The 25,992-nt window shown below is 41.0% G+C and overlaps 1 protein-coding gene and 1 long non-coding RNA gene across 3 annotated transcripts in view; one reads left to right on the plus strand and one right to left on the minus strand.

The window, feature by feature from the left end:
• The window catches only part of LOC120410691, an 82,188-nt gene that overhangs the window by 42,790 nt on the left and 13,406 nt on the right, over window positions 1–25,992 (plus strand). The gene's annotated exons all lie outside the window — the stretch shown is intronic.
• FGD5 (FYVE, RhoGEF and PH domain containing 5) overlaps window positions 1–25,992 on the minus strand; it is a 95,790-nt gene that overhangs the window by 38,243 nt on the left and 31,555 nt on the right. For both annotated transcript variants that reach the window (XM_039559273.1, XM_039559272.1), the window contains exons 3-5: window positions 19,304–19,433; window positions 11,795–11,853; window positions 11,654–11,684 (exon numbers count right to left, since the gene is read on the minus strand). In XM_039559273.1, coding sequence (XP_039415207.1) covers window positions 11,654–11,684; window positions 11,795–11,853; window positions 19,304–19,433 — 220 coding nt within the window. The remainder of the gene's footprint in view (window positions 1–11,653; window positions 11,685–11,794; window positions 11,854–19,303; window positions 19,434–25,992) is intronic.

Here is a 25,992-nt window from a genome sequence, read left to right on the forward strand (position 1 = left end):
AATATTTTTTCTTCCATCCATTAGTTCATACACAGTTTCAGCTGAATCCTACAATGCTATCAACCTAAAATTGAACAGTTCACCAGATTGATCCGTAAGACCCTTATGCATACAATGAATTTGGTATCTTTTTATTCACTTTGCCTTTTCACCCTGTTTTTCTGGGTGTGGTTTGTCTCATTTTTACAGTGCTTCTTAACCCAAAACATAATTTTTAAAAATGAAGGATGAGATTCTCACCTCATTGGGTCCAACAGCTTGACATGAAAAACATCAACAACTACATGCCTTGTGCTAGAATTTGAACTACCTACACTTCTGAACTTAAATTTAAGCTATGAAACAAATAATTTTCCCTATGAAACCTGAGTCCTTTCTTCCTCATCTTAGAAATGGTTTTCATCATGAAGTGTTTTATAAATTATGTTGGCATAGGAGTAATTTCCTCTATATTAAAATATAGCCAGCTCTGGTACATAATAGGGCACCTATTTAAGAATGCATAGCAAAATGCTTTCCCAGGTTTGAGCTGGAAGTGAGGAATAAGACCTCCATCTGAAACTGCAGTGATAATTTGTCTTAGATCCCCAGAAGTTAGAAAATCATCCCAACAGCAGCGAACAAATATTTTGTGTGCAAGACATTGCTTAATGTCTGCTTCATCCAGAGCTCTCAATGCTGAAATGGTTACAGGTCAAAGCCCCATTCCTACAGAGTCCTTCTCTGATTCAGACTTGTAAAGGAGCTTTTGTCAGGGCCTGGATACGCTTTAGTGACTTTGGTCACTGTGCTGCCCTGGCCCTTTCCAGGTGCCTACCAGCCACTGCTGTTTCCCCTGTCTGCTGCTGCCACTCATGTTCCCTCTTCACAGGCAGTGGCTAGAGAAACTCAGGCATTTAAAGCTGCATGGGCTTTGGGGAGGTCTGAATCAAATTGTGGCAATGTGTGCAAGGTGATGCACAACACAGGGCAGGGAGGCTGAGGGTGTGCACAGGTATAGCTAACACTTTGCTGCTGAGCGACGTGAGGCAGGTTCCTAACCCGGGGGCTCTGGTTGCCTGTGCCAGGAGCTCAGGCACTGTAACTAGGTGGTTCATCATCTTAGCAGTATCTGGTGTTCAAAAGCATCAGCTTTCATTCAATAAAATTCAATAAAATTTAAAGGGTCTGATTTCAGGACTCACTTCTTCCATATTACTACAAAGTACAAGTGATAGAAGAGCAGTAATGCAGTATTCAGTGTTTGCCTGAGGATGGTCCTCTAGCAGAACTGTTAAAAGGCTTAATCCTCCTCTGTATTCCCTGTAAGGAGATGAGCCTGTGTGTTCCTCCGTCTTGGTCAACCTGGGCTCTTACTGTTGAATTATCTGTTCCTTCTAGTCAGGTCTACATGGTTAAAGTATCTAAATCTCAGTTTTTCTATGAAAATAAGTGAACAATTAGAAGCCTAAGTGCATCACAGTTTGTGATGAGAGCAGAAACTTGGCATTTATGTACAATTCCTCAGAAACTGATTCTGTGAGTCCTTTTTCCAGTCTTTTTCTGCATCCCAGTAAGTCATGATGGGCTTGGAGATTTTATTGCGCAGGATGAAGAAAAAAGTGTGAAAGTGAAAACTAAAGTAAATACTCAAAACAGGTCAGTAGAGAGGCCACATTAACTGTGAAGCCTGAAAGCTCCTGATGACTTGTTTTGGTGCAGCAGCTGCAGACTAAGAGGTTGTGAAGCTTCCTTTCTTATAAAAATATGATCTTTCCTTACCTGACCTTCCTTCCCTTTTTTTTTTTTTTTGCTGTGTGTGAAGGTAAGGCTAGGGCATTGCAGCATTCTCTCTTATTGCTAGGCACCCTACACATGCTGTTTTTTTCCAGTAAGTACCTCAACTTGGGTATTGTTTTCAAATTCAGCATTAAAATAATTGAACTGAGGGTTTGCAGCTGAATATACTTAGATTCACTGACTTTGAAGCCAGGAGGGGACCATATTGATATGATATGATCTAGTGTAGTCTAGTCAGTAGTCCAGACCACAAGACTTACTGGAATATAGCATTACTAGGAAAACAACCAGCTTTGATTTAAGACAGAGTCTACCACCTGTTATGGTTAGGCTAACACTGCATCCTGAGGAAAAAAACCAAGTCCCAATAGGGACTCTTGGTGATCTCATGAAGGGTCAGGTAGTTTATAACCACATACAAAGCCCAAGCATCTAGTCACAGCAGAGCTGGTTTTAAAGCCCTAGCTGCATCCCACAAACTAAGACCATCACATCAGCAGTTGTTTTTCCACCAGGTTTGCACTGCACTCTGCTTTAACCTGATGCAGATCTAGTGAGAAGGAAACCTCTGGTGTCTGATCAATCTGGCCAGATCCATTCTGTGAATCTATTTTTTCACATGCAGCTCTGCAACAGTGAGTTATTAGTAAATCAGATGTTTTTTTCAAAAATACACTAAAAACATTCTCTGTCTGCCCACAGATTTTTATCCAGTTCATTGGATGAAAAAATTGCAGCTGCTTTCACAATTGCTGGGAAGGTTATTTTGCTGGATGAGTTAATAGAAATGGCAGCTAGATTTTTCCAGTCAGAGACCATTTCCTGGCCTCCTACTCCACTGTGTGTTCTGGCCGAATGTGCTGGGAAAGAAAGGAGGGCCTTGATAAAAAGGAACCTCTAAGGTTGCACAGTTCATTGAAAGATGCCAAACTGTTTCTGTCCAGCCCTGAACCAGGGGGGAATAGGCTGTGTGTCTTCATTTGTCATGGTCTAGTGATGAAGGAACCTATTGCTCAGAAATAAAATTCTGTTCCCTGAACTTTTAGGGAAAATCTTATGAACTTCCCTGGGCCATACTGGGATTTACCGTGGCATTTCTCATGACTCTGGCTTCTGTCTAGTTAAATTTTTTAAGTAGATAGGGTTATTAAGGAGGAGTCTAAAAAGATCTGACTTCCATAAAACTTGCTAATGTCCAGGTATGAGAAACTCATCAGAGTATGCTTCACTGTGAATCTATACTTTACATTAGATTGCCCACTTTGGATTGATTAAATCAAGGTTGCTGTATTGATTTCAGCATGGTGGGATTGGATTGGTATGACTGTGATCCTGCTGAAAATTTCTGTAAGAAGCAGGAGAGACTCCAGTCAAAGAACTTCACAATTCCTCTCTCACCCATAGGGACTGCCTCCAGGCAAAATCAGGTTTTAGTCTCCTCAGATTCATTCGTGGCTTTTCTGTTGTTACTGTCAACTGCAGTGAACACACTGGCTCTCCATGAACTGGGATGAGTGGATTATCTAATGGATACTAGCCAAGAGTCAAACACACACAGTGTTGGGGGTTTTTAGCAACTATAAGAGCTAAAACATTTGTTTTCTGAAAAGCCACTAGAACTAGGTAAAAAAAAGATCATGATGACAATTTTCTTTTTGATTAACTATATCCTGGATAAAACAATATCATAAAGATTTCTGAAAAAGTATAATTATGTTTCCTAATTATCTGGGTCTGATTTCCACAATATGTTCTGCCCCAGTACCATAAATAATCTCAATGTTGTGTTAATAAATTTCCAATTTTTCTGATGTGAATTAGCCTATCTAAGTTCATGTTTCAGCCAGTGTATAATCCAGAAGTTTTTCATCCAACTAAGACAATCAAGCTGTCTTCTGGATGCTTTTATTAACTCAAAGGAATCTGCAACCTTTCAAAGTCCTCAGTCATCATAATTAATCCAGACCAGGGAAAGGGAAAGAATCTAAAGGGTTTTTTCAGCTTATTGTGCCTGGACAAGTGAATAGCTGTAGTAAATTCACTACTGATGTGCTTAAGTAATCTATTATGTTACAAAGATGTCATCTTTTCCAAATTAACATCAAACAGCTCTGTATCTGTCCACTTTCCACCACAAGTGAGCAACAGGATTAACACTCCTTTCCCACAGCATCTCAGTGGATTTAATTAGTTATTAATTGTCTGTCCCCTTGATTATAATGAATTCTCAGACAAATAATTAAATTCCAGTTGTCTGGATAGCCAGCTTTCTAATGATTAATAAAAACCCTGTAGCATAACAGTAATCACTATAAACATCCATTAAAAAATAATTATGTCACTGTTGAAAATGCTGAGTGCCTGTGAAGCCATTAATCAGATGCAAAGTGCTTTTCCAGTCTCACTAACTGTAATCAGTCATGGCACCTGAAGGTCTCCAAGTCTGTCACAGAAGCCCAATGTCTAAGTGCAGGAGGTATTAAACACTGAGTCCATATAATTCCCTGATGGATCAAAGCTTTCTTAGAACAGCTTCATGAACTGAAGTTGTTTGGTTCAAGGCTCTGGTGTGATAGCTACAAAGCTCAATCTCATCCAGGGGTGGATGAGCCTACAGATCTCACACCAGTCTTTTGCCTATACCTGCATGTGCATGGGAAATAAGCCCTTTATATCCATCCAATGGCCATACCCTTAACATCCCTGATATAAACCCTACAAATAATGAAGTGAAACAAAGAGGATCAAACCCCACAACCACAAAGGTTGTTGGATTTGGGGTTTTTTTCTTCTCTTGTTTGTGCACATCACTAATACACACAAGTTACAGTTTTTTTCCCTCCAGGAATGCCTCTGAAGAATTCTGTTCTCTGCTGTAAATGGGGACTGTAACCTGGAGCTTGTTATAAGAGTATGAGACAAGGAGGAATGCAGGGTTTCAACAAGATCTTATGGTTTATGTGGAGCTCTGCCTAATTGTCACCTGTTTGGCTCTTGGAAGAGAATCTGACACCCTCTGTGAGGTTATGAGCCTCACAGCAGGATGCTGGGAATGCTTGCTGATGCTAAGAGGAAACAGTGATTACACGTGAGGTTTGGGGGAAAAAAAATTATGTACGTGGCTCCAGGCTACAGAAAGGTAGCCGAATTTACCTGGAATCACCAACCTTGATACTTTTGTAGCAGGTAGTTATCTCCAGGTACTCTTTCAAAGAAGTCAGCAATGCCAGTGACCAGAGGTTTTTGGTAGAGCAATTATCAAGAAAGTTCTGTACAGGATTCAGTATCTATAGGAAATGTGATATTCTAATAGAAGCGCAAGAGGTGTAGTTAATGGGACAAGAGTTAGTTCTGGGTTTAGCTTCCAGGATTTTGTGAACAGATGCAGAAACAGTTAGTTTGTGTATCTTATCTCTCCAACAATGGGAGTGAATGGGCTTTAGAGTCCAGCTGCAAATTTCAACTGTAGCAATCCTGGATATGTGTCAACAGACATTTCGCAAGATGGATACATCCCATACATACTGTTATCCTTTCTGCAGTTCAGCCCTGCTGCTAGTTAGCCTTTATTAGCTAAATGAGTCAAATGAGAACCTTTAACCTTGCAGGACCCTAGTGAAAGGAAGGAAAGCCAGTCTCTTGTCAGCTAAACCACTGCTTCAGGCAAGTAGTTCACCCAGGAGAAAAAACTGCCTCTCTGTACATATATACATACATATATATGCTATGTTGGGTGATTCCTGTTCTTCAGCTTCTACTTGAAAATAACTTGGAATGCAGTAATTCATTCTGGATTCAGAATGTCGGTTTCCTTTTTCTGTATATAACAGAATAGGCCAAATTAGATCAATTCATCAAATGGGGATGAATGAATCCCTGGGAACTGTGGACTACTGCAACCAGTCTAGTAGAGGTAGTCAGGAGGTGATAGGACTGAAGTTAATTTCTATCTTTACTGTAAAAAGCCGATGGATCTGCCACCTGCAGTGGGTTGAAAGCAACTATTAGTATTAGAAAGGTGAGTACTCTGGAGAAGAGAAAACCGGGATTTTGACTTACAGGTGTACTTAAACAGATAGCTCTATTTGAAAGAAAACCTCTTAAAATTGTCCAAGAAATGCTTATCAGTTGCTAGATTTCCTTGGGTTTCTTATTTTTCATCTTCTAAAGCAGTAGTATAGACAATTCTAATCCAGTCATAATGGAAATCCTAGTTTTTGCATATTGACCACAATGGCAGGAGAACAGAAGGAGAAGGGGATACATCACCATTAATATTGGTTTTGCCAATAGTAATTTTTAGTCCTGTGGTTTGAGCAGCAGTTGCTCTGCAGGTGGGAATTGAGGTTCCTTCTCACTGGCTCGCAGCATTGTGTTCCTAGCATCAGGCCTGCATTTGAGCTAGAAACTGTGACATTCTAGTAGAAAATGGTGATTGTAGAGCAAAGCCACTCTTTTAACAGGCCAAGAGAAATATCTGAAACAAATAGTATTTCTGTGAACAAAAAGTGCACATTAGACTAGAACGACAAAATTGCTAGATTGTGGCTGAATTAGAAAAGCTCTGAATGCCTGCAGTCTAAGGAATATAGGTGATCTTGCTTCCAGATCTTGAAAACAAAGTCTTAACCTGCTCTTTATTGTATTATCTCATTGGGAGGAACAAAGCTTCTACAAAGCAGAATAGAACTGAACTGCTTCCCAGATTTTGAATTAGCTTCATGTTGTTGGTAACAAGGTAAAGAAGTCTTAGCTCAAAAGGACCCGATGCAATGCTTTGAAGAAGTTAATCATCTGCTGTTCTTGCAGTTCCTTGCCAGAGAAAAATGATGTAAATTTATACCAGGCAGAGGTCTGACCTCTATTGCTGTCATGGCTGAATCAGCTTCTCTGCATATATCTCTAGTCTGTATTAAGAAAAAGGGAAAGGTCTGATGCGTGAATAAATTCCCCTGGGATATTTCTACAATTTTCAAAATAGATGTGTGAGTTTCCATTAGGGAACAACACTGAAAAAAAATTTAAAAGGTAGTGAATGTACAGAGCAGATGCATTAGAGGAAAACCATGGCCATTTTTCTGCCTTGGTCTTCCTGTGGGGATTCTAGCACTTCAGCTACAGAAATCTTATCTGCACACAGCATGTTTACCTTGTTCACACTACAACACCCACCTGGCATCCAGACTTTTATGCTTTTCAGCAAGGTACATACATATATTAACATACACGCATACAAAATAATTTCACATGTATATCTAGAATTGCAATTGCTTCCCTAGTCAGGCTGGTATTTTAATGGACTGATACTAATGGGAAGTGATCATATTTGACACTGTGTGAGAGGGCCAGGGAGGACAACAGGAAATCTTGTTGCAGCCCAAATTATACAAGTCTACACTAATTGCATAAAATGATGCAGAATTTTATAACCACTCTCACTTTTAGAACGAAGGTAGATTCAATAGATTCTGCATATTGCAGAATCCAAAGCTCTTTTGGACACCTAGGCATTATACCTGAGGGGAGGGTGAAGAGTTCAAAGGGAGAGAAGAGAGCTTCTATATTAAAGCCAAGTGCAGACATGAGGTGCTGTACAGTATCCTGTGAACCAAGTCTGACTCATGGTAGTCCTTGGAGATATCTACATCACAGTCAGCAGCCCCTCTCCTAATGATGAAAGTGAAAGTGGCACTCCTGAATTAAAAAGTAGCACATCTCCTACAGCAGACTGAATGACCCCTGATCTGTATGAAGCAGTGATCTCAAATTTCTCACTACTGGACTCAGCAGAAACAACGCCAGATGAACAGCAGAAAATGCTACCACAGCAGCCACGTTAGTGTCTTACCCTGCCATGCAGGGTACAATCTAGGTCAGGAACCCTGACCTCAGCACACGCTCACATGCAACCAAATACACACATTCATCCAAAACACTGCAAATGAATTTCAGAACCAGCAGACTTTACAGTATGCACTGAGAATACTGTATCAGTGTGGCTTGCTACCAGGGAATTGTCCTGATGCCAGATGTGCTGGTGTGGCTTCCTTCACCTTTTAAGAGATACACAGATTATCTGAAAGCTATTTTGGCTCAACATTCCCACTGTGGAAGCTCCCTGGCCAATACATAGTTATTTTCCCACTGCCGATGAACACAACAATGAATAAATAAATGAGAAAAAATTCAGCCTAGTGTAAGTGAGGGCAGGCTATTCTTTTGTAACAGTATGTCCTTAGGCTTTTATAAGAGCTTCAGAGGGCCTAACAGCAAGCTAGCTCTTCGTTTAGCCAGCACATTGCATTCACTAAAACATTTAATTAGGAAAGTAATTACTTGATTGGTCCAGCAGAACTTTGAACATCATCCAAGATATTCACAGTAGTAAAAAAGGCTCAGCAAATCATTCACTCGAAGTGTAAATAATTAGAAAGATGGAATTCTGTTTTGTCTAACATGTAGCAGTGGTTCCTAAATTGGGCAGTTATTTTTTGTTCTTGAGAATGTGCCGCCAACAAGAATTTTGAAACTAGAGTTTAATCAATGAGGTTTAATCTCAAGTTAGAGGCTTGAGCACTAAGATGATTTTGTTCTTTTTTACTTCCTAAGATTTATTTTTCAGTCATAAGCATTGGGATGTCCAGTGCATGGTCGAATTCCAAACTGCTCTGAAGGCTGGAGAACCAGCACACATCTGTTCTTATCATATTCATATCCATATCTCCAAATGCTTAGGAAGCATAAATCTGGGTCTCTTTGTTTCTAAGAGTTGTGGTCCATTGTTACGAGGAAAATGCAAACCAGGTAACAGGATCAACTTTCTTTTTAGAAGGAGGTGTTGTGGCTGATGTCTTTTCAGTGCAGAGTTGTACTTAATTCAATAAATGTCTTGGAGGAAAGTAATAACTACTTCAAAGGGGTTTATACACACACAAAGAAGATGATTTTATGTACAAAAGCCAAAGGTCCACTATCAAAAAGGAAAGGCAAAATAAACATGACCATGATACACTATCAAGCAAATGCTTGATCCCATACAGATGGGGATCCTGAAGCAGTCTGAGTCACACTTAAGTTTGATTCGTGTATATTTTGTAAAGCCATTTGAAACAGACTGGCTGAAAGGAAGCAAATAAACCATCTTGGTGTTGTGGGAAATTTTAGGCTGAGAAAACCACCTGCAGCATTTTGTTCAGGAACAAGCACTAAGAAAAGGATGTCAAGTGCAGCCTGCATTGCTGGGAAAGAAAAATAGGAGACAGAATGACAAAGCTTGAAGATTAAATGATCCTGAAGGAAATTCAAAGACTAATCAACTTCAGAAAAACTGTGAGTAGCAAGAGATCATGGACTGGGACTAAAAGGCCCTGCCAGTTCCATCTGCTCAGACCAGAATGAGTTCTTAACTCACTGCTCCAGAGAATTGCATTACCTTTGAGTAGGGCAAGTAACAGCTAACCTTTTAGATTATTATCCCTACTACCTCACCAACTGATACCAAGTTTGTGAGCTAACACAATGTTTCCAGTCTTTCAGTTCAATAGCAGAGTGGGTGTGTGGAAATGTCATCATTTTGGCAATCAATCAGTTTATTAAAGTCTCCACTGAAAGGCCAAACAGATTCTGTTATGCTGAATGAACAGCAGCACGAGCCAAGCCTGGAAATGAGATGGGAAATTGCTCTTGCTGCATGCCTAAGAAAAGCCTTTTTTTCCTTTCTGAAAGCAGCTAGGGTGTGGTTTAGTTCTTTGCCTTTCTTACCAATATGTGGGTTTACATGAGAAGATGAAACTTGAGACTTGATGATAAGCATTTAGAAACTGTTTTCTTGAGAAAGTTGGTGATGGGAAACAGAGAGAAACGTATGCCTGCGTTGAGGAATGCTGTCAAGGAAGCCTTTGGGCCTAACTGGCCATGAGTGGTGTGTTGTACCTTGAGAGCAATTTGGTGGCTGTGGTCACTCGTGGTTGTTTCTGAAATCTGCCAGTGAAACTTGTGTCAACAGCAAGTGCACAGCAAAGCGTGATTTTTTGCTGATGTGAGTATTCCTAAAACTACTCAAATATGGAAAAAGGAGCAGTTAGATTATTGTAACTTTTAGTGTTATGTATTGAAAATACTGCCTTGGTTAGGCAATATTACCCCTACATTCTAAGGGACTTACATGTTGTAAAATTGGTAATGGTTTCTCTGGTTATTCTGAACAATGCACTGGCCAACAGGTGAATATAAAGATCCAACAGCAGTTGGGGTGGGAAAAGTGACACTGTTGTGGCTGTGGCTTTCTAGATTGAACATGACTGCAACAGAGAAACCTGCAGATTATTTCTGAATGCCACTGCAGTAGGTAGGTATCATACAGATGTCAGCCTATAGAAGTAGAGATGGGGTATGCCAGGGCAAAAGGCAATCAATGAAACACAGAAACATACCCTCTGAGCCTGTTCCCATAAAGATTTTTGACCTAAACCAAGGAGTGACTGGAGACAAGTGTGAAAACAGGCTGCCTGTTTCTCTTTTCTCCTTCATTCTCTAACCCAGGTTCCATTCATACATCCTCACCAGTGAGAAAACCAACTCATACAAATAACTAAATATTATTTGAGAAACTTGCTTGTTGGCTATGCTGAAGAAAAGCCTCCTGTACCCCCTAAAGGAGTGTATGGGTCAAGAAGCATAAGAACTTTTCCACTGTATAAGGAAATCATTAATCAAAATTGTGATTTTGCCCTTCTTAAACTTCATGCATCTGATAGCTCCTCCCAATTCTAAAATTGATGAGATTTTATTAAACTTTCTAACCCAGGACAATGGGAATTGGGACAGGGAAAGTCACAGTGCATGATTACAGTTATTCTGACATTTCACAACCTGTAAGTGGCTTAACTTGCATGCCAGTGCATTCATTCAACGGTTTACTTTAGGCCCATTTCTTACTTTCATTTGACATCTTAACTTCTCTTTTTTTATCTCTTTCTCTTTTCCTTAATTACTTTCATAATTAGGGAAATAATGAGAACATGCAAAATATTCGTAAGATCCCTTTACTGCAGTGGGATGGGCAGGCAGGGAAACAAATTTCACTACATGGGGTTTTACCAGAGGAAGCAGAAAAGGGAAGGGACGGGGCAAGTCCTGAAGCATTTCTTTCCTAACCCAGTAACAGCATAGGCAAGGCAGCCGTTTTTCCTGCGGTCTGCCGAGGGTGCCCTCTTGGGAGAGGGGTTACTCTGCCCTTTTGAGTTTATCTTTGTTCCCGGGGAGTCCCTGAGATTTCAGCAACTTTGTAACTAGTGAGTATTACTGTTATTTTTTGCCTGTTGATGTTTCATTTTTTTATAGACTGTTTTTTTTTTCCCTCACATCTACTCTTGTTCCTTTCTCCTTATTGGTGGAAAGGGATTTGTTAAAACTAACGGGGAGGTAACTAATTTTAGAGTGTCCGCCTCTTAAATTGTCTTAAACCAAGACACTGTGACACAGCGTGGATCTCCAGAGCACAGTGGCTATTGCCAATATTGCATTATCAGAAAACAAGAAGCTTAAATGGAAGCAGAGTGAGTCCATTGAAACCAAATCCCCATGCTTCATAGCTCTGTTCCCATCTGTCTCACTCTGAAGAGAGAGAGTTCACCCGTTTATCACCATCTCCTTTTCTGCACTAGGCTTGGTCTGCATCTCACACCAGTCTCAGCCCCAACAAGCACTGTTGGCCAACGCTTTTCCCTCTAGATGAGAAATGATAGATTTGATTGGTTCACAGTAAGCCATTCCTCCTCAAATTCACTTAAATCCCTTCAGTGCTTTTATGTCTTTTAAATTGCAGCTAAATAAAAGGGTATTTAGGTTTCAGTGATTAAAATTATTTACTTACCATACATAACAACTGGAGCATTTCCACATATCTGCGGAGAGAGACAAACTTTAATTAATTGCCATCAAATGAATACTGAAGGGTGGACTGCGCAGCTTCAATTTTAGAAGAGCAGCAGGTAGGTTATAAAAACAAACTCACACTTTTTCTGAAGACATCAGCTCCTGGGCAATGAGGTAAACTCTGGACTGGCCTTCTTTCTGTCAACAGAAGAAGCCAGAGGCAATTAAGAGATGTCTCATTCCACAAAGTAAAGCACTGTTAGAGAGCACTTTGAACCGACATATTTCTATAGTAAATATAGTGACCAGACTTTTATTCTTTGTTGTTCAGTTTCTGGCATCCTGGACTTTCCATGACAAACTGTTTCCCCAATTCAAATGCTAGTAATACAGTACAATATAATAGCTGCTAATACAGATGGCAAATTTGAAAAATGTCTTGTTATTGAAGGAGGAGTGAAATTTTTTCTGGATTTTTACAGGTCCAAAATTTGTCTAAGAAGCAGAAAGTGCTTAGCTTTGAACAGGCTAGCTTCACAGCTGTTGAGGATATACTATGTGGAGAATGGAGTTTTTTATCAAAATGGGTCATATTCCAGACTGTTCTGACTGCTGTCAGTGAGACCTGTGGAAGCAAATGGGGCAAAGGGCTTTATTGTGCACTAAACAAAGTGTCTAAATTTAATGAGCTAAATATCTCCAGAATTAGTTCAGTACTTCAGCAGACAACATTGTTTCAAATCTCAGAGGCATCTACTTAACTGGCAGGCATCTTGGAAGACACAGATAACTGTGAAAGAAGCAAACTGCAGGCTCTGAGGTGCAAGTGGCTAATAGGGTATTTTGCTCCTACTTTGTGACTCGTCCTTACAGTAAGAGATGACCAAAGCATAGAAATATGTACTGAAAGGAATGTACTGGGAAAAGTTTGACTTTTTCAGCAGTGACGGAGTAGGGAGCTAAAATAGTGGTCTAGTAGTTGAAAAGAAAAGCAGTCCTCAGTGACCTAAAATGGACTCTGGGGAAATGAGCACAGTATCAAGTCTTTGTGACATTGCTTGCCAGGCCAAGTATGCTAGTAAGAAGACTCAGTGAAGCACAAAGTCAAGGGTCCCTACATGGCTGCCATGGCCTCCATCTGCTAAGCAAAGGCTTGGAGCAAGGCCCGGAGGGCAGCTTCTGAAGAGGGAACTGGGAGAGAGCTATACTACAGGACTAGGCAGGTGAATGGCTGCAGGGAGTAAAGATTTCTAAAATGCTGGCAGCTTTGCAGTGTTATAATCATCACTTGAACTTTGTTTCAGAAAGTGAATAGCTGAGGGACCTGCACCCACTCTACTCCCTGTTCCCAGAAGTCTGTCTACACACACTGTTGTCTATCTCAGAGTTCATTTCCTGGTTAAACAAATAGCAGTTAAATAACACAAGACAGACAATGGCTAGAGACACTCTCAGACTTGCTCTAGACAGGCCATGGGACACTGAGGTCCCTGAATTTTGGCTAAGACATATTAATCATAAAGATTGATGGCACTTTGGCGACAGTGCCAGTCCCTCCCTTCTGAGCATAGTGCCAGCTCTCAGTTGTGCTGACCCAGCTGTTTGCATGACCTTGATCAGAACCAGACTGGTCTCCTGATCCAGCTTAAAAAAATTGTGGGGCTGGGGGCAAAGTTGCCCCCAGCAACTAGCATGGGTCTAGAATGGAGTTGTTTGGCCTAAGAGCAGCACAAGTAGATCACAGAACAATTTCCTAAACCAGAAGCATTAGTATTGTGCAAGTCGCTTCTCTGGAGTACTCTTTTGGAGTAAGTACCCTCTGGATTTCAAAGCAGGGCAACTAGTGAAGACATGGGAGCAGAAGCTCCATCACTGTGTGTGCCACTAACTTGCCATGCTAACGTGGACAAACTGCATCTCCTCATGCATTTTACTCTGTGTGTCATATTTCAGAGATAGCTCAGAGTAGGTGTATTGTAGCTTGATGGTACCCAGACAAGAGTGCTACTGTCACAATCAGAGGCTTATAGCAGTTTTATAAGCTTCAGTCTCTGAGTGACTTCATAATGCCCATTTTGTAATTATTATGCACTATGTAGCAGTTCCCAGTAGTGCCAATGGTAAATGGAAGCATTACAAGAACAAATCACCTTTTCAGGTTAGCTCTGTGAATCAGTGAGAGAGAAGGAAAAGCAGTCCACATCTGTCTTCCAGATCCCATCCTTGAAGAGCTAGATTGCAGCTGTCCTGGAGGATCTGTGTAATTATATAAATCAAGAGCTGTCCCTTGAAAGGCATCTGAATTAGGTGCTTCCTCAAGGCACACAAATCTGTAATTCCCAACTCCAGCATATTTCAGTTTTGTGTCTGTGCACGAGTGCATATTTTAGTATGTTAAAGGTTTGCAAAACAGAATGATTACTGGAATCTGGGCACCAAGCCCACCCAGTGGAAATGTGTAAGGAGCAGCAAAGGCATTCTTATGTACTGCTGCTGTTGAGTCAGTAGCTGCCCTGCTTGTGAGACCTTTGAGACTCTGCTTAGTGTTCCCTGTTTGTGTGCAGTGCAGCTCTTCTCCATCTGCCATATGGGGTGGCCGGCCCCCTTTTTGTCCATTGTCTTTTATTATGATACTTGGGAGAAGGGTGGAGCATCTTACCTCCAGTGCTGCCTTTTCATAGGAACAGCATTAGGGATTATGTCTGTAGGAAGTTCCCCTTCATTCTTCCAGCACACCACCAGTCTGGCTAGAATTAGATATGTTAAATCAGAAGTCCCAAGTGACTAACCCGAATGCTTTGGGTTTTCACTGGCATAAAATTCAGACACATCTGATCTGAATTCCCTCTCTATTATACCATTTTTCTCTGGCTACATGCTATTCACCTTGCTATAGACTTTCACATTTTGCAACCAGGGTAAGATCACATCCCTCATATGCTGTCTTCATACAGTTCCTTGTAACATATTACTGGTTTTAGACTAAACTCAATGGTATTTGCATACAGATTGGTTTACTTTTAGATTTCCCATACCGTTAACTGGCAAACAGATACGTGTTCTGGATGGAAGAAACGTCTTTATGTTCCAGCTATGGCTTTGTTACTTGTTCTAGGATTTTTATTAAATTTATTTCCTGACTACTTTAAAGACTATAATTCTTAGAGGTATTCACACAGATTAATCACATTCTTTTATTCTTATTATTCTTCTGAGATTCCCTTCAGCTCTAACTCCTTCCTATGTTTACAGACCAGTTTAAGAGAACATTCTTAATTGTTCCTTTGCCTGGTGGCTTAATGTAGTTTGCTGTATATCTTTAATACCATAACAGAGTTCTTAAAATAGCTGATGTTGCTTCAGTATTTCTAGCACCCATTTGTCCAACTACTGCTTTTTCCTTCCAAAGGCACCCTGTAAAGGGAGACAGCCTCTTATTGCCGTGGGGCAAATCGTGCAAATGATTGCAGTCTAAATGCCTTCCATTGACTACTGGGGTTATTTTTAAGCCTGTTGCTTTGTTTGATCAGCATATATCATACATCTTTAGCATTTGTGTGACACTGTCTGAATCAAGCAGCATGATGGAAATAGCTCCTGAAGCCCAGTCCACGGCATGATGCTTTATAGTGTCATTACAGGACCATATGTATGGGTCTCTGCAAGATGCTAGTAAAATGAATTCTTAAATTGGTAGGTGGGTTCCTGCCCCTTACCCATCCCCACTGATTCCCAACCTGTGCTTCATCTCTGTGTATTTCCTCAGAAACTGTTCAGACCACCCTGAGGCCTCTGCTGTCATTTGTCCCACATGTGTTTGCCCTTTCCCAACCCTAACCTACTTCCCCAGGTAGAGCTGTTAATGCAGTGGTAGTAGTAATGTAGTAGGAAGGCAGATGCATTCCCCATACTATCATCTCTGTGAATTCCTTTAAAGACTTGATTGTCCTACAGTGAACCTAAAGACAAGAACCTAGGTTTCTGCCTTGCCTGCAAGTTTGACCACTATTCTGCAAAAGATGGGTTTTTTCTCTTCTCTGGATGTATCATAAAATCACTCCTCCTTGCTGGGTCCTTATCTTCAGTAAGCCAAGGGTTAGAATTGTCTCAGGGATTCTGTCAGTTTTATAATAACTGGGGGTTTTATGAGGCTGGTGACAAAGGTTTATCAACTGCACAGGAGACTGAGTCCTAAAAAAGTACCTACAAGAAAGGAACTGTCTGAAGACTTTTGCTTGAAGATTCTGACAGTAAAGTGAGAGGCTCGAGATACGGCGGGGTAGCTGATTATCCAGCATATGCAGCATCTTCCTCAAACTACCAAGGCAATTCATAAACTCAGATCATAACTAGAAATAGATGAAACCTACCAGTATGTATTGATTTTAGTCCATTTCAAAGCATGGAGCTGTGCTTCTCCAAAGTACACTTTCAAGATTATATTGTCTCTATTTCTGATATTTTTTAAGCTGGAAATTCTGAGACTGCTACAAAAACTAAGTTCTCACAAAGGGAACTCTGTGTAAAGTCGGTGCCTAGTCAAATCCAAACTATTAAGCTCATTTACTCTATAATTCCTGTAACAGAGATGAAAGCCCCTCTGTTTGCTCCTTCAAAGAAAGCTGATAATGTAAAAAGATACCTCAAGAGGTATTATTGGCTATATTTCAGATTGTTTACAGTGCAGGGGTTCCAGCAGCCCCTGAAAATTTCTCCACATGTGTGTGAATCTGGTCCCTAGGAGAGCAGGAATTCAAAGGAGACAAGCTGTTGAAACAATACCAGGAATGTGTGTACAAAGCTAACTTTTGATATTATATTTACTTGTAAAAATGAGCCTCAAAAAGAAACATCAGAGGAAAAAATGTGCTTCGAACTGGAAGTTTTGTGAATCACCAGCAAACAAGCTGGGAGAAAGCAGGTGAGCAAAACCAAAAGATGCTGCTTGCATTTTGGTACAGGAATTCATTCATGTCAATGAAAGACAGCAGGTAGAATCCATCTCAGTGCAAAATGAAATTCATATATCTGGGCACAGGGAGGAAGTTTTATCATTTAGGCTGTTTCATGCCTTTTTTAAACCAAGTTTCCCTGAGTAGGAGAGAAAAGGAAATCAAACCAACAAACCCCAGAAGGTTTTTTTGGTTTGGTTTGGTATTTTTTTTGTTTGTTTTTAGTGTATGCATGCGTGTCTTTTGGAAATCTAAATTCGGGTCTTAGCCAGCCCTAAATGGCTGTTTTGACAAGATTAGCTCATTTTGAAATCCATGGCACTATTTTTGCATCCAGACCAATATGTGTCTCCCAGTTCTCTCCAAGTGACAGTGCATCTGAACTGTTTCATGTTGTATAGCTGCTCCATATTGTCCTGAAGATTTTTCTCCAAGGGATGTATCACTTCATGGGGGAGCTGGGCAAGTTCTGTACACTTTGTCATTATAGAGGCAGGTTTTTGTTCGGGTAGGCAGTGTTCCCTTGTCTCATGGAAGATTGGTGTGAGAAGATAATAAACAAAGACAGGAGCAGTAGAGTAGGAAAAACATTCCTCTGTAAGGATACCAGTGCGTTCTGAGACAAGATCACTCACTGGTTCATTAGTCAGCTTGGAAAGATGGCCTGTTGTCAAATGAAGCTGTTTTAAGGCAGCTCCCCAAGATCTTGAGGAAGTCTGGCACTGGGTACTGTGACCCTTGCTGACTGTTTGCTTGAGAAGCAAAGGCCAACTAAGCAACCAGACCTGTTCTGATGTTCTCTGTCAGCCATGTGCAAGCATTTAGTTTGTGTTCTCCTCAAGAGTGGGAGGAATACCTCCAGTTAGACTCTGAAGCACATGGGTGTTCTCTCTAAATGCTGCCTTCTTTGCCAGCTATCCAGCACAGCAAAACACTTAAAATGAATGACATGTGATAAGGGAGACATTTAGAAAAGCATCATTTCCTAGTGTCTTGAGTAAAACCCTACAAAAATGGCATAAAATTGGTTTTAGCAGTCTTGAATTTGCTTCCAAGTGCACAATGATTGCATGTATTTCCCTCATGAACTCAAGTCACAATTGTGCTGTCACTTCGCAACTAGCATCACAACTAAGAGATGCTGAGAAACCTAACTGTCTTAGATAAGACACTAGGGTATGCTCTAGAAATGCTAGTGGTTTGTCAGCTAACTAGTTGGAAATTAACTGAAAGGCAAAAATGTTTTTCACTTAACAGGGAATATCAGAAATTTAAAGGCTTTTTCCTTTCCAAAACAACGTGCAAACAACAAACGACCAAACAAAAGGTCACAAATCTCAGAGGAAAGAGTATAAAGGTTAGTTGTGACTGTTTCATTTGTTTCATGTCATCCAGGAGAACAAACCACAGTCTTTTCCACTGGTACCAGAGGTAGCTCAGCACCCTGCAGGGCAGAGGTAAATGTGATACAGCATGAAGAGAAATCAAAGGAACCTGTTCCTGCTCTGAGATTAGAGCAACAGGAATTTCATTTGCCTTTCAATGTCATTCTGCATTGTTTCTTTTTGTGTTTCTCAAGAACTGGTGTCCTGGTAAGGGGGAAACTCTGCTCCCCTCTCTATAATTGCCCCTAAACAAAGCTTCACATTCTGGAAATGCCTGAAGAGATCTGTCTTCCTAGAATCAATCTACTTATGCTCCTCCTTGACAGAGCTGACTCTTACTTAGCCATTACCTGCGAGAGTCATCTGCACAGACTTTTTCAGGCTCTGACACATGCTCATGACCAAACAAAAGCCATCTACAATCAGGAAGACATATAGCTGACACTGAGAGACCAGGTCGAAAGGAAAGGGTAGAGAGACGTGTAGGAAATCAGGATTTGCTATTTTCATAGGCAGCCTTAATTCCTGGGGCTCAAATCGGAAAACTTTAGAAGAACATACCCATTTGTTGCATGCATACCTAATGAGCTATGCTCTGGATGCTTGCACAATCTCACCCAGGAGTAGATTGTTAGGCTCATATTACGTTTTAAGAACAGAGACACACACACATGTATGTGCACACATGCACGCACACACACCCTCCCGTGAAAAACAAAGGTAAATTTGTCTCTAAACCTGCTCGATACCATTTAACATCCGCACTTAGCTTACAGGAAGTAAGCACCTTGGTATGGTGCCAAGCTATGGTTCCATTTCCATGGTCTTCTCCATAATTTGTTTAAGAGCTGTTTTATTAATCAGAAATCAGTACAATAAATACTAACACAAGTGCATTTTCCCTTGATGGGAGAATTTTGAGATGGGAGAGACCTATTAGACAGTTTACTCCAGCCAATGTAGAACTGGTTCCAATAATGCCTTTGTCTTTTTTTATTCAACGTAATTTTAAATTCTCAAGATTGCAACTAAATGCTTTGGAGTGAGACATTTTTCCTGACATTCAAGTCAGGCCTTTCTTGCTGTTTATGTTGCCTCCACTGTCTATCTTCAGACTACATTCTTTGCGTTTGCCACGTGCTGTAGAGGCAAATTGTTCCTAGCGCAGTGGGGGAGTAAAGGACTGATGGCTCTGCCATTTCTAAATGAGCACCAGACAAAGAGCAGAGAAGAGCTGAGAATCCAGGTTCTTCTGCAAATTGCTTTTCCGTCTCCAGATTTCATGCATTAACCATTTTTAGGTTTTTTTACCTTGTTGGTGAGACTGGGATCACCAAGGCTGCTCTCATCATCTTCTGAACTCTTTTGTTCCTCATCTGATGTGACAACTTCCATTGGTGTTACAGAGACTGGGCACACCTTGTAGGGCTCAGTGTAGGCACTGCAGAAAAACAGAACAGACTAGCTCAATGGTGTTATTCCAAGACTCGCTGTTGCTCAGACATACAGAATCCCTGCAGAACTGCAAGGCTTGGAAAGCAAGATTTATCAAGCAGGGGTTTTTTTTGGCTGCTAGGTTCAAAGGCAACCGTTTAGGCAAGCAGAAGACTCTGAAAGGAGCAATGGGAAGTTAACTGAACTCGTTCAAGCTTCCCCAAAAGATCAATGTTCTGGCGCAGTTTGGAGTAAAAACTTCATGCTTATCTGCAACCAAAACTGCTTTGTTTATCCCTAGTCAACCCCTCAAAATGGATGCAGTAAAATAATGCTAACATTTTAAAATGGAAGTTAGATATTGTGACAATGGGTTTTCTGTGAAAACATCAAAAGGATGAGAAAAGTATAATGGTAATACCAATGGCATCAATTAAAGTACAAGATATACAAGATACTCAGATTCCAGAATCCTTGAGCTGTTTCAAGGGAATATGGATCCAGCTCCAGAAACCCAGAGAAAGCTGTGCAGTAAGAGTACTGGACCTGGTGTGCAACACAGGCCAGTGCAATACAGGCCTGTGGTTTCACAGCATTTTATTAAAAAAAAAACCCCTTCAATTAAAATTGCCAGTGTTCTCAAAACCTCCACAAAGCATGACTAAAGCTGATCTGTATATGCTTAGCTCCAAATTCCAGTTGCTGGATCTTGTTAAACCTGGTGGCAGTCTTCCAGATTTTGTTACTGTGTACTCACAAGCTGTATTCAAGTTGTCCCTTCATTCTGACTTCTATATGAAATAGGTGAAGATTTTGGTGTCATGCCGCCTATGATTTAATAATTCTAAAATCTCTGAACTTCATCCAATTATCCATTAGCATTATTCAATTTACCAACCATTTTAGCATCAGCTTTTGCTACTATCCATTTTTGATACTGCTCTTGGTACTGCAACACAAAACTCATTATTCCAGCACAGGCAAAAGATGTATACCAAGCCGTGTGTATCAGCTGTAACACCCATCTATTCCTACCTGACTTTACTGAGTTTTCACATTAAAGGATCATATTTGGTTTTTTGACTACAGTGTCATTCTGGGAGTTTATATACGGCTTATACACCACAGTGGCCCCAAGCCTTTTACATTTCCAGGGTAAGGTTCCAGTGTTCAGCTAACAGGGCAAGTCTTTTGTCTTGAGAAACAAAATCTGACATCTTCATGTTTTCCGGTAGACATGTTGGCCAGACAGGTCAGTCTGTAATGTGGGCCTGGATTACTCAGTTTATATTATTTTTATACTTCTCATTTCCTCTGACACATTAACTTCCTTTCACAGCTCTGCTTCATCTCTTTATTTTTCTTTAATCTTCCACTTGGAGATCCCAGATGTGAACAAACTCAAGGCTTCAAAGCCAATACTAGAGTGACAGAAGGCTGGGCAAAGATGGGCTAATGTAAGTAAGAGGACAGTGATGAGACTCCCAAGGTCACTGACCAGATTCTTATTTCCTTTCAGAAAGGGAACTCCCTACATATCTGCGTTTATTTCTAAGCTGCAAGCAGGTGTCTCCCATGCAAGTGTGCCTGTCAGCCTTTCTGTTATGCCTCCAGCTTTTCCCTCATGCGCAGAGTCCAGGAGTTCTCACGGGCCACCCAGTGCATTTGCCGTGGCTGGGCAAAGGCTCAAGCAGTAACACTGTTCCTCATCATTGTCTACTCTGGCTTATTAGTACTATCTGCAGTTTTTCAGTGTGGGTGGCATCACCACACTCTTGAAAACCTGTCCAGCTTCAACAGCAAAGGGACCTCAGCACAAGAGCAAGGCAAATACAGGAACAGCTCAGGAGACTGATTAATAATTTAGCCAGTCTCAGTCCTTACTCACACAGTCCTTCTGCACTTTGTAGTTGTCCCAGAAGACATGAAATTAAGGTATTCCTTCCTTTTCTCTCTCTCTCTGATAAATGACTGCATTATGTTAATAAAAGAACACATAATTTGGGAAGAATAACTCAGTATATTAATCTTGTAATCATTATGAATGGCATTATTAAAGGTTCATACAGTAGCAGAACTTGCAATATTGCTGAACTATTTCATGGGCTTTGTTTGCAGTAGACCTGTATCCCAGTGGCACCAGCTTGAGTTTAAAGAGAAGTCTCAAAATGTTATGGATCTCATTTGCACACGGGATAGGCACAGGTATATTTGCCACCATTTCCATTCTCCTCTTCTCTGACCACTCCAATAGCACTCAGGTCTTTACTTCTGCGACTGTTTTATTTTGTCACAGAAGCTCCTGGGTAGTGCACCTTTCCTGGTACCCAGCATGCACTTAATCCAATGAACTCACATGTCATCATCCATCTTTTATGTCTGTGCTCCTGTGATCTCCTAGTGCTCCTACTTTTTGAAGGCTTGAACTGCGCCCAGGAATGACTAAATGATACTTTTCTTTAGCTCCTTGAAAGCACTGCTAACTGAGCTTACGGGAAGCAATAAACTTTAATGCAATGGAAGATGCAAATAAAAGTGTGGGTGTGAAGAATAAGGGAAGAAATAGTCCAAGAGTTTGCAGTATCTCAATAGACATGGTAATCCCCAATTAATTCTCTTCCTTGTAGCAGTGATTTGGCTGGATAAGAACAGATTGCTGGCACATTATCTGCTGCCCCTTCAGCAATTGCCTGTCATTTCAAGAGTGACCCATCACAACAAAGGAAGCAGTGGGCCTTCTGGGACAGTCTGACATTTAATTGACTGAGTAAATGCAGGAGGATGCGGTGCAGCAAAAGTCTTTTTAGTTAGCACCAGTTACATTATAATTAGCAGAGCTGCTGATAGGTACAGAGTAGGGAGAAGCTGTATGGATGCACCCTACTAGTTATTTGTGTACTTTTACCTCTGCACATGTACTGCTACATCTGAAAAAGTGTTCTGGAGTCTACAGACTCTCTGGTTATCCTGCCCCTATAGTATGCTTACATTTGACCTCAAGTGACCTCAGTCACTGAGGGGAGAGTGAAGCCATCAAGGAGAGGGAAGCTGAACTAATCATTGTACTAGCACTTTGTAAATAAAGTCTCTACTACCTTCGATCCCTGCAGAACACAGAGTGGGAAGTTTGTGCACAGATGGTACATGCATGAGAGAGCACTGTGGAGAAACAGAACAGGTGTGAGAGCTCACAGAACATGATTTGCAAATTGACGAATACTGTATTTACTCTTGCTTGAATGTGCAATTCTTCTTTTATTTTCACATCTATCCTTCAAAAGACCTTGCAAATTCTACCCCATTCCTCAGCAATGATCACATCAATTCTCTAAGATTTTTAGAAGTTATTCAGTCAGCATTAGTGACATGTAAGGATTTGTGTGGGTGATTTAACAGTGGCAAAAGTACCCAGCCAAGGTTATTGTAATAAAGGCCCATGAAGACCATGTATTTTTGTTTGCAAAACAATACAAATGCTCTTGGCTGTATGTTCATCTCTTGGCTACACACCCAAATGATTTCTTGTTTCTTCCTTTAGAGTCACCAACTGCATGAAAAAACAAAGCAAACAAACAGACAAACAAGGAAAACCAAACAAAAAAAAAAATCTGGGTTGGCGAAAACCTAAACTTTTGGGAAGGCCTGTGACTTCCACTGGTGTGATACAAGTCCTCTGTACCAGTAAGGATCAGATTGCTTGCAGTTTGCTTTCAATTAATTAATTCATGCATCCTAAAGAAAGGCTCATAAATCTCACCTTCTGCTTCATGGTCTATGCCCCAGCAGCAATAATGAGGGGAAGAGGGGAGTCCTCTTTCCTGCAAGGTACCACTCAGCTGTGCTTTGTGATACCTGTATTCATCCTTTCCACCAAGTGGCTCCTTATACATCTGAAGTGGAGCTGGTCAGGCTATTAAAATGTGCTGGCAATGTCCCTTCAAATGCTAGTGCAGTAGATCCATCCCAGTGCCTATAAGGTATGTCCCATCATGTGTGTTGGGACAGAGTTACAGCATTTCTACCTTGCAACTGATTCTGCTGCTGACAGTGGAAGTGTGCTAGAAATTTGTTGGTCAGTCAAGAGCAATACAGCATCTCCTTGAAGCAGCAAGCATTTGTGTAGGGTTCAGATGTATGCAGTTTTAGTGCCACAGTGATCACAGAATCACAGAACAGAATTATAGGATGGTTTGGATTGGAAGGAACCTTAAATATCATCTCGTTCCATCCCCCTGTCACAGGTAGGGACATCTTCCACTAGACTAGGTTGCCCAGGGCCTCATCCAACCTGGCCTTGAGCTCTTCCAAGGATGGGACATTCACAGCTTCCCTGGGCAACCCACCACTCTCTAGATAAAGAATTTCTTCCTAATGTCTAACCTAAATCTCCCCTCTTTTAGTTTAAGATCATTAACCATTTCCCCTTGTCCTATCACTATCTGCCCATGTAAAAAGACACCCTCACTCTTTTTTAAAAGCCCCCTTTCATTATTGGAAGGCCACAATGAGATCTCCTCGGAGCCTTCTCTTCTCCAGACTGAACAACCCCAGCTCTCTCAGACTGTCTCCATAGTGGAGGTGCTCCAGCCTTCTGAGCATTTTTTTGCCCTCCTCTGGACCCACTTTTATAGGTACATGTCTTTCTTTTGCTGAGAACTCCAGACCTGGATTCAGTACTCCAGGTGGAGTCTCAGGAGGGCAGAGTAGAGGGGGAGAGCCCTCCATGTTAATCATATAGGAGGGAGCAGGCCAGTGGGAGACTCCTGTGCCTGAATCCATCTCAGATGAAAACAAGTGTGATGTGGCCAGTGAGGACATCCAGATTACCCCATCCCAGCTCCTGAGCACCTCCATCATTCTCATGTGTCTGTCCAGAGACAGGGGACTTCTATAATTGGATTTCCATATTATAAAATGCAGTTTCTGGAGAAGGAGACTGGGTGGCTTATCATTAATCATTGTCACCAGTCAACCTGGATTAGTTTCCCTGGACTAAACTGATTTCTTTTGGAAGTAAGTTTCAATGTATTTCAGTCTAAAGAAGGGTATGAACAAGTGCAGCACTTAAGAAGCCTCTGCTGTGTTCATATTTGAAATGAATTAATAATTTGTCTCCATATGCTACATAAAGGATGATCCCAGCTAATAAAACTCAAGAGGTCAGAAAAGGACACCTTGCTTAATGAGTTCCGAAACCAGTGTTCAGGGTGTGCTGATGTTTCAGCCATTGTGATGTCATTTGGTTAACAGGTATCTGTTCAGCATTCAGACATCTGGACTACCTGGATTACCTCCTTGCTGCCTCCCTGTGGTCTTTCACTCTATATCCCCCATCAGTGTCAGGACAGAGAAAGAGAGAATAGTTATTTTCTTTGCACCTGTTGCAAACTACAAATTGGATTATGCAAATTAATTACCACCAATATAGTTGAAGGCCAGAGGGCCCCCTATATATTTTCTGAAAATTTCTTATTGTTTCAAAAGTGCCTGCAAGTGGAGATCATAGCAGTATTTGGCCAAAAATGTCACCACAAGATGAAGAAAGCAGTAGAAGAGGCTAGAAATCATGTCCTTGGTCCCATTCCTACAGTGGAACCAGGATATTAAAGGTGCTTTTGTCACAATTATCAACACACAGCTCACCATATTCACTGTTTCCACATAGTGGCAGTAGGAAGTAAGTGAACTGCCTGGGTTTCTGAGGTAAACGCTGACTTCTGCTCTGCCTCTTGTGGGGTAACAGAATGTCTTTTTGTCTAGGGTGTTTCATCCATTCATTAACAAAACCATGTTCCTGGACTGCTAAAAGACAATCCTTTCAAATATTTGCTAAAGAGAGAATGGCTGTGGTGTTGAGTTCATTTAGACCTGGATCTACCGAAGCTCTGAGATAAATGACAGTTATGACCCTAAATATTTTTCTGTGTGTATTGGTGATTGCGCTAGCAATTATTTGACCTGAGTCAGCAAAGCAAGCTTATAGAAACTACCTCAGAAGGTAGAAACAACTATTCTTTCTCTGTAGGGTACATCCTCCACAAGTATATATTCCCTGGATCTAGCTGAGTGGTGATGAGCTTGACACATCAACTCAGATCACATATGCTGAATTTACAAATGACTACTAAATTGCTGCCATAACCTCCCCATCCACAGACCCTACCCTGTGTCCATTTTAACTCCTCTGTCACAGGAGTCTCAGCTCATAACTAGTTATAATGTATTGGATGCAAGACCAGAATCTCACCTGGACACAGCTGGGTATATGTGGCAAAACCCACATATATAAAATTCACACCATCCAGTGGGTAGGAAAAATAATCGATACATGCAAAGACCCCAACCCTCCACTGCTGGGCCAAGAGGATTGAATACAGTTTTTTTCTGCATGCAGTATCCCTATCCCTGTCTTTATCTCAAATCCCAAGCCCAGTAGTTACTAGTTCAAACTCTCAGACAGTGACATTCTTACTGTAAAAAAATCATATTAACCCAATGCAGTGATAGTAATTTGGGAGATGCAATGGGGTGCTGAAGTACCCTGTTTTATTAAAATTGATTATTTA

The sequence above is a fragment of the Corvus cornix genome, chromosome 12 (assembly GCF_000738735.6).
Source record: "Corvus cornix cornix isolate S_Up_H32 chromosome 12, ASM73873v5, whole genome shotgun sequence".
Taxonomy (NCBI): Eukaryota; Metazoa; Chordata; class Aves; order Passeriformes; family Corvidae; genus Corvus; species Corvus cornix.